Source organism: Paramormyrops kingsleyae, chromosome 1 (assembly GCF_048594095.1).
Source record: "Paramormyrops kingsleyae isolate MSU_618 chromosome 1, PKINGS_0.4, whole genome shotgun sequence".
NCBI classification, from domain to species: domain Eukaryota; kingdom Metazoa; phylum Chordata; class Actinopteri; order Osteoglossiformes; family Mormyridae; genus Paramormyrops; species Paramormyrops kingsleyae.
The window spans coordinates 4,147,404-4,163,675 of NC_132797.1; the positions used below are offsets into that span (position 1 = coordinate 4,147,404).

At 49.7% G+C, this 16,272-nt stretch overlaps 1 protein-coding gene across 3 annotated transcripts in view; it reads right to left on the reverse strand.

Annotated features, from left to right (window-relative positions):
• Positions 1 to 16,272, reverse strand: part of LOC111833288 (SLIT-ROBO Rho GTPase-activating protein 1) — a 68,302-nt gene that overhangs the window by 28,569 nt on the left and 23,461 nt on the right. For all 3 annotated transcript variants that reach the window (XM_023791424.2, XM_023791425.2, XM_023791423.2), the window contains exons 3-7: positions 15,687 to 15,882; positions 9,280 to 9,442; positions 4,617 to 4,679; positions 1,601 to 1,771; positions 812 to 940 (exon numbers count right to left, since the gene is read on the reverse strand). In XM_023791424.2, coding sequence (XP_023647192.1) covers positions 812 to 940; positions 1,601 to 1,771; positions 4,617 to 4,679; positions 9,280 to 9,442; positions 15,687 to 15,882 — 722 coding nt within the window. The remainder of the gene's footprint in view (positions 1 to 811; positions 941 to 1,600; positions 1,772 to 4,616; positions 4,680 to 9,279; positions 9,443 to 15,686; positions 15,883 to 16,272) is intronic.

Genomic DNA, 16,272 nt, shown 5'->3' on the forward strand with positions numbered 1-16,272 from the left:
TGATAGTTACTGTACGTGTCTGTATTCAATAGCCATGGATGGCTGTCTAACTCCGGCAATCCAAGCACACACTTTTGTACCTATCAATCCCTCCCCCAGCAAATGGCGTCATAACCGAGGTGCACGGGCAGACGGCGTCATAACCGAGGTGCACGGGCAGACGGCGTCATAACCGAGGTGCACGGGCAGACGGCGTACACACTGGCATGCCTGAGACAAGGCCTCACGCAAGCAGGAATCACGCATAACGTTTGGCCCAAAATGTGGCGACAACCTCTCTGACCATCTGCTCGCCTGAGGTGACCCAAGAACTGTAGAACTCCACTCTCCTTACCAGGAGAGGCACTGTACAGTGAGGGGCTTGAAACAGCTCCCCGCATGAGGCATTCGTCCTCCCAGGCTGCCCCTTGAAACAGGTTACACTTTTCACCCGTGGTCTGCCTATACTTCACACCCATCAGCTGTCAGTCCCATAAGGAACTAGGGGTCTTTCAGGATAGATCTTCACCTGCAGGCATGCGGCCTTCACAGAAGATAAACATAGCAGACCCACGTTTCACTGGATGCCCAGACAGAGCTACAGAGCCTCGTATCCGAGCAACGGCGGAGGAAGGAGCACCTGATGAGACAGAACCTTTGAGGGGGCAAGGACTCTGCTTTCAAGCTGCCCCCCACCTTCCACCTGCCATAAAACTTCTCACTCTGTTTACAGGAGAACACAACCAGATGTTCCTTCGGACAGTTTCAGGTATTTCGTGAGAACCACCACTACCACCTCCCCCCCCGTCACCTGCCGCCCCAAAGTACTCACGTCGATCAAGTCGGACAAGTCGTGAATGTAATACTTGAACACGGAAGAATTCGTGGCTTCCAGAGTCAGCAGGTATTCGTTGCGAGCTTTGATCAATTTCAACTTGTTCTCCGAGTATTTGGCTTGTCGCTGCAGAATGGGGGAGAACCAGAGGGAGGCAAAAGTGTTAAAACTGCAGAAAGCATTTCATTGACAAGGTAGCGTCTTCCCAGGTCATGACAGGATGCTGTGGACTGCAAGACTGACATCTGCCGGACACACAACGGGGAAGCTTAGATCATCTCCTACGTGGAAGTCAGCCAGACAGAATAAACACCACCCCAGCAGAGTCTACTCAGTCTGGAAAGGAAGGGGGGGAAGAGGATCAACCTACACAAGCCAGGCTCTACTTCCTCTTCTCCAGCCATGCCCCGCTAACCCCCCCCAGACAGACGGACCCACGGACAGTAATTCATGCTGGGTGTCTCGTCACCCGTTTTCTGCTTCCAGGAACGATTTGTAAAAACTATGTAGCTATGACTGTTACATGAATCATCAACAGGACACAGACTTTGGAAACCAAAGCCATTTCAGACTACACATTCTACACTTCATGTCTATCATGTGTGTTTGTGCATGAATACATGCTGAAAGTTCCAGCGTCAGCATTAAAAAAAAATAAGATACTAATGCCAACAGGAAAAACGACAATGAGACCGGCGTGGAAAGTTCCGGTTCTGTTAATGTGAAGCTATACAGTTCCCAAATGGTATTCACAGAGTATCTGGCACCCAGCCTTGCCCTCCATACCTTCTCTTTCATCTTCTCGATCTTTTTGGTGGAGCTGCGCCTCTGGTTCTTATCGTCCATGCGCATGCTGAAGACAGGCTCCCCGGACCGGCCCACCTGCTTCTCAGCCTCCTTCAGCTTGCACTCGGCGCTCATGCTCTCCGTGTGGTACATGTGGTACGTCTTCATCACCTGAGCATAGGCAAAGGGGTCACAGGTCAAAGGGTGTGGAGCCAAGAGGTTCCGGGAGTGCAATGTGCAGTCAGAGGGATTAACAGACCTCAAAGAACCTACACAGACCAGAAACATCTCATCATCTCCCCTAGAAAATGGAACCAGGGTTGCATATATCGGTGGAATGAAAAACAAAACCGCCCAAGTCTTCAACTGGAGAGCTAGTGGGCCATGCTTCGACTCTGAGGTTCCTGAGGGATCATCTGAATGCAATCGAACCACCTGACATGCTGAGCTGTTACACGGCTTCTAGAGAGACTAGAGCAGGTAGGTGACAGACGACCAAGGAGCAGGAGGTGTGGGGGTCACGCCACTTTCTGGACATCGTGCTGTAAAAGACACTGCACACAGTGGGTGATGAAAGCAAAGCTGTACGTTTGTCAGCATTTCACTGGGGTGAAATCTTTGCCTTGTGAGGACTCAATCCCCTGCCCCAGGTGGCACTAAGTTGAAGCGGAGGGGGGAAAGAACGTGGTCCCACAAAAGGTCTTTAGGAGACATGCTGGACAAGCCTGGAGCACATCCAATCAGCCGTCGTGAACCACATCATGTGATTTCAGTGATCATGAACCATATGCTAGCAAAAACAGGCAGCAGAACCAGAAGGCAGTGATAAGCTGGAAATAATAGACCTCAATGGAAACTGAATGCAAAGGATCTCCAATGGAAAAAGCCTGACTTGGCTGTAGAGCTACACAGCACACGCTGAAGTATGGAGGATGTCTGGTGTAATCAAGCTGCAGAAGACTCTCTCATTGTGTCTGTTTGTTTTGTCCTCTTAACAGGAACCACATCACTGGCCACGTGGCTCCAGTGGACCAGTGACCTTACGCCACACTCCGCACTTACTGGTTTGGCACGGGCCGAGTGTTTACTTTCCCCCTACTTTTAGCGGGACGGATTTAGCGGCGGACCAGGCCTGTTATTTTGCGGACTGACAGAAGCTCGGAGGGGTGTGGTGGCTTTCTGACGCTGCCACGACGAGCATTTTGCCCGCAGCCTAAATCGGGACGCCATGGATTCTCTCGTAGGAGCGCCACGTTAGAAATGCCACCTTCCTTCTGTCCGCCTTGCAGACTGCCGTAAATCAACCTCAGAAAGACACGGCGTCCATCACCCAGCAGAGAAACTGAGCACAATCGTTACCATGGTTCCCACCTGGAGGAAGGCGATGTCGCCTGGTAGCAAGGGAACAAGGCGATGTCGCCTGGCAGCAAGGGAACAAGGCGATGTCGCCTGGCAGCAAGGGAACAAGGCGATGTCGCCTGGCAGCAAGGGAACAAGGCGATGTCGCCTGGCAGCAAGGGAACAAGGCGATGTCGCCTGGCAGCAAGGGAACAAGGCGATGTCGCCTGGCAGCAAGGGAACAAGGCGATGTCGCCTGGCAGCAAGGGAACAAGGCGATGTCGCCTGGCAGCAAGGGAACAAGGCGATGTCGCCTGGCAGCAAGGGAACAAGGCGATGTCGCCTGGTAGCAAGGGAACAAGGCGATGTCGCCTGGCAGCAAGGGAACAAGGCGATGTCGCCTGGCAGCAAGGGAACAAGGCGATGTCGCCTGGCAGCAAGGGAACAAGGCGATGTCGCCTGGCAGCAAGGGAACAAGGCGATGTCGCCTGGCAGCAAGGGAACAAGGCGATGTCGCCTGGCAGCAAGGGAACAAGGCGATGTCGCCTGGCAGCAAGGGAACAAGGCGATGTCGCCTGGTAGCCAGGGAACAAGGCGATGTCGCCTGGCAGCAAGGGAACAAGGCGATGTCGCCTGGCAGCAAGGGAACAAGGCGATGTCGCCTGGCAGCAAGGGAACAAGGCGATGTCGCCTGGCAGCAAGGGAACAAGGCGATGTCGCCTGGTAGCAAGGGAACAAGGCGATGTCGCCTGGCAGCAAGGGAACAAGGCGATGTCGCCTGGCAGCAAGGGAACAAGGCGATGTCGCCTGGCAGCCAGGGAACAAGGCGATGTCGCCTGGCAGCAAGGGAACAAGGCGATGTCGCCTGGCAGCAAGGGAACAAGGCGATGTCGCCTGGCAGCAAGGGAACAAGGCGATGTCGCCTGGCAGCAAGGGAACAAGGCGACACGCCCTTTATTCTAGTCTCAAAGGGCTCCTAATGGTTATCGTCTTGCTTACAACAGCTACGTTTTACCTTTGAGGCACACGGTCATTCCTTGATATTGCCAAGATTTGGGGACTAACCATTATCTCACTTACTCTGATACACAGCTGGTCAGATGCTTCCCTGCAAAAATAGCTTGTCTGTCTGGAGCAGAATGAACAATGCAGAGCTCTACGTTAAAATGTCCCTCAGTTCCCCAATAGATACATCTCGCTTCTGGTGAAACGGAAACCCAGAGATCTTATATCTTCCATCTCGGCCTGTAGCTGGGCCAAAGTAAGACTCTCTGTGATTCTTTCCTGGTGCTGTCGCTTAGCTGACTATTCCCAGCAGATTGGGATTTACTACTAAGAAAGGCAGTGAATTTTAAAGGCTCGAGACCCTCGAGATAAAAAAAACTGGCTTAAGACTCCCAAAGACTGACAACCACAATGGAAGTGTGTCTTTCAGAGCTTCAAGAGTCAAAATATTCCCAAGTCTACATACCTAGGGAAAAAAAATCAAATATACCTTCCTTAAAGCAACATCCTGAGGGAGCGTACAGTTTTTCCTTACAACTTAAGAAATCAATTAGTTCTTGCAACCAATGCAGGCGCTGAAGCAAAACCATAGAATCAGAGTCGGTGTGATGTTCATCAGGAAATGATGACATGTGAAGAAGGGGTTAATAGCCACAAACAGAGGGATACTTACAGTATATAGCTCATTCAGGACCTTCATCATGTCCTCCTGGAGCTGAAAGGTGATGTCTTTGGTCTGAAAAAAGGAAATCAGTGATTTCATCTGTATACGCATCTCCACATTGCCTGCCAATATTAGAATGCGAGCCTTCGCTTGTACAGGAGAGATGTAAGCTGTGGGTTTCAGTGTTTTTTTTCCTGAGGAACGCTATGAGTCTATGTGGGGGTCAGATTACAGGATTTCGGCTGTGGTACACCCACCCCCGACCATTAGAAATCACGCCAATCTACTCCTTTACATACCGGCTCAAAACCATGCACACTTTGATGATTACATGAGCATTAATCTCATTTTATGGGCACTGCCCTGCCGCTGGCAGTAACAAGACGCCAAGAAAGAGGAGTAAATACCCAAAAAGAATCCCACTTAGCCCTCGTCCACACCACTGGGAGGAGCAGGACGCCCTCGGCATTGCTCTCAATGCTTAATGTCATAAATACAGGCTGAATTTAGGGCAATGAAAATAAACACACTCCCCTGTCTTTAGTTAAGAGGAATTAAACTACGCACGTGTGTCTCGCTGAAGTTTTAATCATTTACAGTGCGAAACTCAATTAATCTTTTATACTGAAACAATCGTAGCTGTATTTCGGAATGACTCCCAAGGTGAAAGACTTCCATTCGTCTCCGTTTTATAACTCATTCACCGAGTTAATGACACCCATTCACTGTAATGTACACCCACGTATCCTCCAGACCAACGGAAGAGGTCCTGGCGTGTGCGTGCATGAGGGAGAGAGCAAGCACGTCTGAATGGTGGAGGACAGAGGAAAGCCTTCAGGATGTTCCATCTATGGGTCTGAAGGAACTCTCTACAATTGGCTGGAGGAGCCTTGGAAGAACACAGAAGGGAACGGGGGTGGAGTAAAAGCATCTCCATACTGTGGACTCAAGGAATGGCTTCAGGGGTGCCCCCCCTAGGTAAAATCTCACGCAATGACCTCCTGAAGGACCCCAGTTGCAACATGATATTTCTGCTCTACTCCCAAGCGCCCAGCATCCATCTGGGATCAGAACTAACATTTATATTTATTTATTTCACAGGCACTTTGATCCAAAGTGACACACAACAGTAAAAACAGGGTAATTCTGTCCCTGGAGCAACTGAAGATCAAGTTGCTTCCTCAAGGTGAAATCACTCTACTGGCCACGGGACTCGAACCTACAACCTTCTAATCACAGGTACAGCGTTCAAAGGTACCAGCAAGCCCCCGGGACAGGGATCCTACATTACAGGAGTCCATCTGACATACCTGCACAGGTGTAGCCACACGCGAGTAAGAGCCATTGGACAGTAGTCCAAGATCACAAGTTCAGCGAGCGAGAGAGACTTCTGGAAACAAATGAGAGGTTCGGTTGACAGTGAGTGTCGAACCTAGTACTGACACGATGAATTGTGAGTTCACCTGACAAGCAGTTGAAGATATAAGTGAGATGATGATCCACCTGGCTGTGAGGGAACCTGCCGGTGATTCGTCTTAATGCCAAAGATTTACTGCTTTGTGACGGGTGACTCATACAAGCCTCAGTCTCAAGTCATCCCCGATGTATGACAACGAGCAGGAGAAATGATGATTAAAGCCAGTACCTCAGCTTTGTATCAATACAAAACAAGAGACCATGGGTGTTTACGGGGATGGCCAGACACGCAGGGACCCCCCAGTACTCAGACCACCTGCTCTTTCAGCTGTAACTAACTCCGTCTGCCTGTCTGGCTAAAACAATGTGCTTGGATTCTAAGTAGGAATTGTTTAAAGTGGCAGAGAGGTCATGAATCAATTAAATAGCATTGTTTTGTTACCCTTTGTTCGTTTCCTAAAAAGCAATTCATTTTATTTAAATTAAAACCTATTCTGATGAACAATGTGCAGAGCATTTGGAGGCTAGAGAGTGTTCCTCTCAAGCGAAAATCTAAGGCAGTACAGTCTGTAATGAGCTTGCTCATGGATCGGGCCATGAAAGTGCACTCGGAATAACCCACTCCACACACGGGGTGGGGGGGGGGATTTGTGCCTAAACACTGCCCCCCCCCACCCCCTGCCCCAACCCCCATTACTCGCTTCAGAGAAGGTTATGTGGTCTGTCAGTAACAATGGCCACTGGATGTCATCTGTGAGGATGCAACAGTGACACAATGCTCAATTAAACGGCCTTGGGTGGGAAATTTCCGGTAAACAGCAGGGTGCCAGAGGTAGCTCAGTGGGGCTGCCGTAATGAGCAGGCAAGCACAAAAGACATATATATACACTAATGGACATCTACACTGAAGGGCAGTGACATTCCCACTCGTACAGAACCACAAACCATGGCCTTCACTTCATTAGCCAGAGAAGCACTGCTTCAGCCACAGTGGGCTTCTTTGGATGGGATGGCCAGAAAACTGCTATGATCCGATTACAAGCTTCCCTGCTGGCTCCATCGCTTCCCCCGAGTGCCGGGTGGGACTTGTTAAGGAGCCACTCTAGACATTTATTAAATAATTCCCGTTAATTCTCACCCGGTGTGGGCACGTCGGGACGTCTGCCGAGCGCCTCGTTAAAGGGGGGGAACGGAGAGGATTGGCCCCTATGTGGAGAGGTCACTTTGATGGGATCGTTATGATCGTTAGACACACTTGACAGCCCAGGAAACCAGAACAAGCTGAGCCACAAAAACAACAAGGGGTCTGAACACAGTAAGGAGTCCAGGCCTCATGTGTGGATTAGAACAGACCTTTTGAACAAGGACCTTTGGGTCAAAACGTTATTAAAATGAAACTTTGAGTATGAGACGAACACGAAAAAACGAATAGCCTGAATCACGAAGCTGGGTTTCTTGCTTAGCCGGATAACTTGTTGGATTTAAGGTGCCCTAGTTTAAATGGACTTTATCTTTGTTTTATTTACCCCAGACTACCATAAATCTGCCAAGTTATCCAGCTAAGCAAGAAATCCAGCTTTGTGATACACGCCCCGGGAGTAAAGTAGCTTAGCCACTGTTAAAGGAATGCATCAGGATGACAGTTACCTAAATATACAGCATGCTGGCAAAAATACATTATAAGAGCAATCAAACTTAAAATTTTATGGGGATGGGGACAGGCAATTTGAGACAAACAAAAAACAAAAAAAAAAAAACACATGCTGTAAAAACCTAATGAAATAATTTTTTCCCACAATGTACCTTTCCATTGAAAGGTGTGTATAAGAGCATCCAGGTCAAGGGTCAATTTTGCTCTCCACTCTGAAACGTAGGACAGGAAACAAGGCAGCATGTTGTGCCTGAGACAGTAAAAGGCACAATGGAAGCACAGACTGGACCCTCTCAAACATGCTTCACTTTACGGGCCAGAAAGCTTTCAGTAGAGGTTTGGTTCTGGGAAAAAAAACTATGCTATACAGCAGCTAAAAAAATGCCCCATAGAAACGTTTCCAGGGTTCTTCAGAACGAACACATCAGGTGCAGAGACTCCTCTGGGACCAAAGAGGTGGCTTTTCGCTCATTAAATGGCTAAGCCATGCTGGAGCCTCTCTGAATGTAGTTTACAATGGCCTTCTCCCAACACCATCACTGTGCCCCGTTAACGCGTACAAAAGGCATGCAGATCAAACGTTCAGTCCTTAAACATTCAGAGACCGATAAAAGATTTAGCCACTCATGCTCGCAGAGTGAACATGAGCAGGTACAGAAATTAAAATGATCTGCAACATCTAAAAAGTTAACTTGCAAAAAAAAAAAATGCAGATAATCACATCACACTTCTTAATTAAATACACTGGGACAGAGCGAAAATGTTTATGTTCCTGCAGGGAAGGTTGACAGGTTACAAGACGGGGCATGAATCCAGGAAATCTTGGCGACTAGGTTTGACACACAAGCCAGGCGAATTCAAGCATTGCAAAGACCCCACCAAGCGCTCCCCCGACGGCGCGGGTCTGAGGGACGTGCTGTCCCAACATCACCGGCGTCACGCCAAGACTCAGCCGATGACATCAGCAAAACACCAGCTTCTGTGGCACTCGCCTCCAAATTCCATCTCCCCGTTCCAACTAAACTCTCTGCAGAATTACAGCAACCCGGCGCCTGCCAAGACAATCAGCTCCGTGCCTTTTCTCTAATTAATTAATATTCCTTCTAAGTCTGCGGGCATCCTACTTAAACTGTAGCGGAGAAAAGTGACTAGGACAAAACTCATACACAGATCCGACCCAGAGAAGGTCTTGACATTGTGGCGACGCTTCCTGACATTTTAGCCATAATCACGTTAGCTAAGAGGCAGACGAGATCAAAGAGGCGGACAAGGGAGCTAAAAGATGGACACCTAACAGCAGTCTGCACAGAGGGCTGGAGAAGTGGTTTGTGGGGATGAAATCCGGACAAGTGGACACCCTAGGAGTGACACTTGGCGGAAATGCGGAGATACTACTGTATATACTGCTGCCTGTGGTCTTCTGGCATTCTTTCATTCTTCTCATTTTTCCTGTTTGATGCACCATTTTGTATAAATGATGTTATAATGAACTGCCACACACTCTTGTCAAGTGCTTCGGGGTGACTGTTGTGAAAGGCACTGTATAAAAATGAATTGAACTATTCCCGAGCCAGGCTGAGGGGGGCAGCGGGGAGCAGCTCTTACCTTCTTGAGGAGGCGGGTGGAATCCTCGCTGACCTGCATTATGCGCATGATGACGTTGTTGAGGTACAGGTCGCTGAGCGTGGCGTGATCTCGGCTCTCCCGCCGCACCTGGTTCAGCAGCAGGTACCAGCAGTTCACCGGTGACAGAAGGTTCTGGTCCTTCCTGGAGAAGTATGACAAAACAAACAAAAAAAAACCACAACAAAGCTCAGTGGAGGTTTCAAAGTGAGGCATTTCTTTAGAACAGATCCCAGTTCCCAGCCCAGTGACATTCATGTGAACCCAGCACACAGTCTGTTATTGTCCAGGCCGTACCATTACAAAGAACAGCGGGGTCCGTCAACATGCTTTTACACATTTAATAAAAATGACAATTAAAATAAGAGAAAACAAACTGTCAGGCAGAATCCAGAGCGACGGGAACCAGGAAGGCAGACTGTCGGTCAGAAGGTGCCCTGCTTAGTGAGCGGGTTTTTGTGAGAAAGTTGTTTTCTTAAGGTGTGAATTACGCCCAGGCTTACCCCATCGACGTACAGCAGCGGGGGGGGGGGGGGGGGGGGCGGACCAGCCCAGACACATCGCAGCACTGCTTAAAAATTGCTCCTGAATCTAGAGGAACCGCACGGCCGGCATACAACAAAGCGTCTGGTGTTCCCGGGAATGCTGCGTGAACATTCCGGGGCCCGCAGACGGCCCACATGAAACATATAGTCTTTTACACCCCCCCAAACCCCCCCCTGCCTCCCAAGGGATGCAGCGAACTATAGCAGGACCTAAACGGGGCAGGCAGTGGTCAGACGGAACGTCTTCAAGTGGAAATGATATTAAAAAAAAAAAAGAGACTTGTCGGAGTGCCGTTTCCACAGCGAACGCCAGTCTGGTCGCTCTGGATCTGACTGAACACGCAGACGGGTTTGAGGGGAGGATAATGAGAGCAATGCAATAATGTAACTGCAGAAACATCACGATAAAGAGAAACACTTCACAGCAGCTTAAGGGGATTAGAAATGAGTGTCAGTAATTATAGGATCTGTGTTCAACAGTCAAAATCTCCCTAACAAACAGCTTGGGCTTACTGACACTTCCTGACTTGGAATTCCTAGTACTTTTGTCTCTGGGTTCAGCAGAAGGGCAGAGGAGGGCACGCCCAAACGGCCTGAACACCGGCACAAGCAAGTCACCGCAAGGTTAACCAGTTTCAGCTGTAGCTTCATCGGCCTGGTCTACTGTCATCTCTGTCCATGACCTCTATCTGTGGGTTGGATTACTGCCTCTAGTGGACGGTGATGACGTCTGTTAGACAAGATAAAAGCAAAGAACTGGAACTGGGCTGAAGAAAAAGGTGAGAAGATCAAAAAATAAGGAAGGGGGTGGGAAACACACACACACACACACACACACACACAAACACACACACACACACACACACACGTTTGCACTCATATCTTTGTGGGGACTCTCCATTCATGCCAATGTGAAAAACCTGAATCCCAACAACGACAACCTCAACCCCTACCCAGCCCTAATCTTAACCATAAGTAACCAAAACGAAATATAAGACTTTGGGCATTTTTTGATAGCACTAACAGATTTTTATAAAATTGAGTTTCGCCATTCTTTTGGACCCTGCAATGTCAAAATGACACTCTCACTCACTCTCTCACTCACACTCACACTCACGAGGGTGTGTGACTCAGCAGCTCATGCTTGTAATCAGGAGGTCACTGGTTCAATCCCCTGAGTTTTTTTCCTGAACTTATGTTAAATAAAAGGCAAAATAAACCACCATGTGCCCTGTCATATGTCCTCTGGATGTCCAGCCAAAACCATCTGTCAGCCTGGAGGAGACAAGAACGCAGCAGAACTGCATGGAGGCCCAGCTCCAGGCACATCACTGCCGACCAGGAAGCACTGGCCACTGTACCCCACTGTAAAGACCACCCTCCAGCTGTGCGGCCCCGTCCCTGAACCACGGGGATCAGAGGTGTGGGGGCGAAATAGACCGACGGAGCAAAACATCCTGGCATGAGGAAGCGCCGTTATTTTCAACTGGAAAAACAGAAAACAAGCTGGGATGAAAGACAGAAATCATATGACTGGAGTAAAGAGAAAAAAACACCCTCTGCTGCATTTTTTTTTAACTGGTGAATAAATAAAAAGGGAATTACAACCAACTGCAGGGGTGGCGCAGTAGTTACCACCGCTGCCTTACACCACTGGGAGCTGGGTTCTAGTCACTGCCCTGAATCCATGTGTGTGGAGTTTGCATGATCTCCCCATGTGCTCATGAGGTTTTAAACTGTCCGTAGGTTGGTGCCTGACCCTGGGTTATTCCCTGCCTTGGGCTCCTAGCTTCCGGACCGTGTACAGAAAATGGATGCACAATGAACTGCTATTCCACATCATCACACAGTGTGTCTACAGCACTGCGTTCTGAATGCATTCTGTTGTCTCCCATCGACCTGCATGATAGGTTTGATTTTCACAACCACAAAATGGACGATTCTGCCAAATTCAATAGATGGCCTGGGATCTTTAAGCTTACTGATGCTACCGTGACCAGAACCCCTTCAACAGGGTACAGACTCAGCGGGCGGAGCTGAAACGAGGCATTGGATCAGACAGTAAACTGGGTCTGGGCCTCTGATCGGATTCTCCAGCATCAGAACCCAGAGAGACCGGATTTCTCATAAACTAGGAAATATAAAATCACGTCTCTGTAATTAGAGAGTCCTTCTACAGGCGAACAGGCATGCGCTGTGAAATTAGAAGCACTGAGTACTGCGGACGGCCTCACAGCAAAACCCTGTAATCATGACGGAGGGGGAGGGAATCACGTGCACTCAGAAAAACCTCACTACTGCAAGGGGAACGCTGTGATGGGCACCGGCCAAAAAAGGCACCGAGGACCGTCCTCGGTGACCCAGGACGGAGATCCAGCTTGGGGTCACTGTCCCTCACAGGACAAGCGGGGACTCAGAGCAAAAAATGGTAGGTACATTATTCAGCAGGATTCAAATGTGAAACGGCACCCCCTGCAGTATGCAAGCCCGACGGAGCAAAACCCACTGCGAGGAATAGGCTGATGCACCCTGGGAGAAAACACATGGGTTCTGCGTCAGCACCAAGGTGGTGGATGGAATTTCGGGAAGTGAATACGTACTTACGCGACTCCTGGCGCGACTACAGTCTGACACGGCTTTTGTGTCAGGACTAATAGACGCTTGCCAGAGATCAGGTTTACGTCTGGCTAACATTCTCAGTCTGCAAACCTATGAGCAGTAAATGAGGTTAGCATGCTAGCGGCTACCACACTGCCGCACAGTATGTCTAAGGTCCTTTTAGCCACAGGGTAACCTTCATTGGCAGGACTCGGAGCCTATTTGTGGCCTATTTGCACATCACCATTCATCCCTCCATCTTCCATATGACTTATTTTACCCAATAGGATTAAAATGCAAAGTCTAAATCAGTGCTTCTCCATCCAGTCCTTGGCGAATCCTAGACAGCCCATATATTCCCTCCCTCTTACCTCCCAATCACACCTGTACCGGGGGGGGGGGGGGGGGGGGGGCAGGACTGGGTAGAGAGACATTGGTCTAAAATTAAGAAAAACAAAACCTACTGATTCAGCAACTGATGTGCGATAATTTAACAAGCCTGTGAAATCACTCATTTCGCCACCTGCTGGATTTGCATATTGAAGCCTAATTATATGAATGCCTAATCGGCAGAGCTGACATTTTAATATAGCACTTTGGTTATTGGGGTTATCGATGTCAAAATGCAAACGAGTCCATATGATTATGGGTTACAAACCGTGATCTGGCTGGTGTGAATCCTAAAGTGGGGAAAATCTGAATAAAGAAGAAGTCGCAGAGTCGAACGAGTTGGTCTACAGACATAATTCATGCCATCTCGTTGCTGTGGCACCCCCCCCCCCCACCGCCAGCACAGTCAACACTCCCAGGCAGGCAATAAGGCACCATTCCTGAAGGCAGGATGTGGCCGCTGTGTCAAGGCTCGTAGAAACGCTGCGACCAGTGCATCATGGGAAAAAAAGTCATGAACGCGTCCACACAGGAAATAAAAGGCCCCCAGATTTCCTGTCCAGCTGTGTGCCTCAAATCTTTCTACCACCAAGAACACCAGGCAGTCATGTGGGCGGGAAGCAGACAGATCTGTGAGGACTAGAGCGTGACTTTCTGCTACTTCTCCTGAGTGTTTTGTGCTTGGAAAAATGTGGGGAAAAACTCTTAAAAGGACATCTGTCCTGCTGTGACTAGCAGTGCATGTCTCTGGGGTGAGAAGGGACGTCTCACAAAATAATACACTACATGCAAAAATTGCTGAAAGAACTAAGCAAAAGTTTTTACGGGGACACAGCGAGAGGCTCCACTTCCCGATGTAAAAAAAAATAAGCAAACCCTCTTTCTTCGACTTCCTCTGCGTCTGTCTGCGATGCAGATGTTAAACAGGGATCGTCTGAACATCTAGCCAGGGATGATCTTCTGCATTAACCAGAAATGTGAAAAACTAGTTCGCACACCAACCCATATTTGGTACAGCTCACTAATTACGAGCCTGATGATTAGTGACCGGTTTGGTGGAGTACAGGCCTGGCAGGAAGGAGCTTCCCTCTCCGGCGTGTCCCGGTTCTGTCCCGGGCGGCACTGTTCCGGCCTTCATACGTCACACTCGCAGCTGAGAAGATGGAAGGGAATCTGCCGCTATGGTCTCATCACACCGCAGAAGATCGATCCCCGGTCCGCACAGGGATACACCTCAGGCTGCAAAAAGCAGTTTTATCTTTGGGCTTGTTGCTTTTTCTCTGATAAACTGAGGTCGTCTCCTTTCCGAAGGCGTCTTCGGGGGGGAAAGATCTCCTGCAGCTGACGGAACGCTCCAGAAGAGCGCGATCTTCAGGGATCCACTCGCACATCACAAGTAGAAAAATAATAACGCGAGACCCTGAGCTGAGGTCCCCTTGGGGCCCCTGGACCTGGCCAGCCGCCGCCAGAGTCGTCCTGCCCTGTAGAAGTCCCCCCCCCCGCCGCCCCCCCTGAGTTGAATTACGACATTCAGACTAAAAAAAATAACAAAACAAGAAAAAACACACACACTGATCAGCAGCAGTCTGGCCGCGTGGAAATGACAGCTAATTAGGCAGCGATTTCAGTGGCCATGGCGCACACAGCTGCGCGGGTCTAGCGGTGACGCCGGGGACGTGGGGGGACGCCGGGGACGTGCGGGGACGCCGGGGACGTGCGGGGACGCCGGGGACGTGCGGGGACGCCGGGGACGTGCGAGCCAGCAGGCCTCTGTGTAAATACACCCCGAAATGAGCGGCCTTAGCAGACCGACAGAGACCACTCGGTCCCACCAACACAGACAGGGGGTGTTTGCTTTTCATATTTAGTTCTGTGGAAGAAGCTTTTTAAAGAATCTGTACACCCTCTCTACACACTGCATCGCCTGTCTTTTATTTTTTATTATTTTGCAAAGAAAAACTGGGAGGATCAGGACCCCACACTGACTGTGGATACATCTGCTAAAGCCATGGTTTTTTTTTTCCCTCCCCCAGTCTATATGCAGACTGAGGAAAACATATGTGGCCTTTTCATTCTAGGCACTTTTCTCCCCCCGCAGTGCAAATAAAACGCAAATGTGTTTTCCAGGCGGACTGCACCTACGGAGAATGGACCCAGCGAAGACTGCAGGCCGAGACTGCCGGCTCCAGGGAGACGGAGACGGACACACACACACACACGCGCAAACGCACACACACACACACACACACACGCGCGCACACACACACGCGCACACACACACGCGCGCGCGCACACACGCACGCACGCACGCACGCACGCACGCACGCACACACGCACGCACACACACACGCACGCACACACACACAGGGTTTCACGGTGGAGGTACCCTGACCCTTGCATGATAAATTTGCTACGGTATCCAGATTTAAAAAGCCCTGCTGTGGATGTAAATGACAAGCCCTGAAAACAGAGCCTTGTCTTCTAATCCCTCCATATGGAAACTGCCACAAAATGCATCATTTGACCTGCCCCTCAAAACCTCGGAAGAGTGCAACATGAGTGGAAGAGCATCCTTACAGCAGATAGTTAACCACAGCAATGTGGGGGAGGGACATTACCCAAAGCTTCTGTGGGACACTGAGCTTCAATGATTCATAATCATTTATTCATAGCTGGAACAGACATCTTTAAATGGCAGGAGGAGTCACATGCTATTAACTTCAGCTCAGGTCTCAGGATGCAGGAAGAGTATTACCAGCGATATGACTAAGATGGGCCTCTTTACAGCCTTAAGGTCGACCAACAACACATTAAAACATTAGATGAGATCCTCCAAAAAGCTCCCCAAACACTCACTTGTACTGCTGGTGGTCCTTGGTGCTGCGCGTCTTGGCCATAAAGCGCTCAGCCAGCTTCTCCAGGTTGCGCGAGTACTCCACCTCGATCTCGGCCTTCTTCCGGAAGAAGTCCTGCAGGTCCTGGAGGAGCTGCACACGCATGTCCGTCTGCTGCTCCAGGCATTTCTGCTGCTCCACCAGCTGGGTGCGGATCTCTGCGGGGGGGGGCGGAGAAAACGCTCCATCACCATCACCCAGCTCTTGATGTGTTGCTGGGTGCTTTAAACCCAAATGCTGCCTCTTATTCAGAGAGTCGCGCCAGCCAACATCCCTGGGCAGGTGGGGTTAAGGGTCATGCTCAAGGGCCCAACGATGACACTGCCAGCCACAGGATTCAAACCCACAACCTTCCAGACATGGGCACAGATTCATAACCCCCTGAGCTGCACACCACCCAGAAAGAAATAGAAATTTGAAACACATGAAGTGGAAACTTAATCATCTTATTATGCCATCATATTTGTCCCATAGAAACAAAGCTGCACTGTTCAGATAGGTAACCTCACTGGCCACCAGGCCAAGCTGGAACTGGAGGGCTTCATACC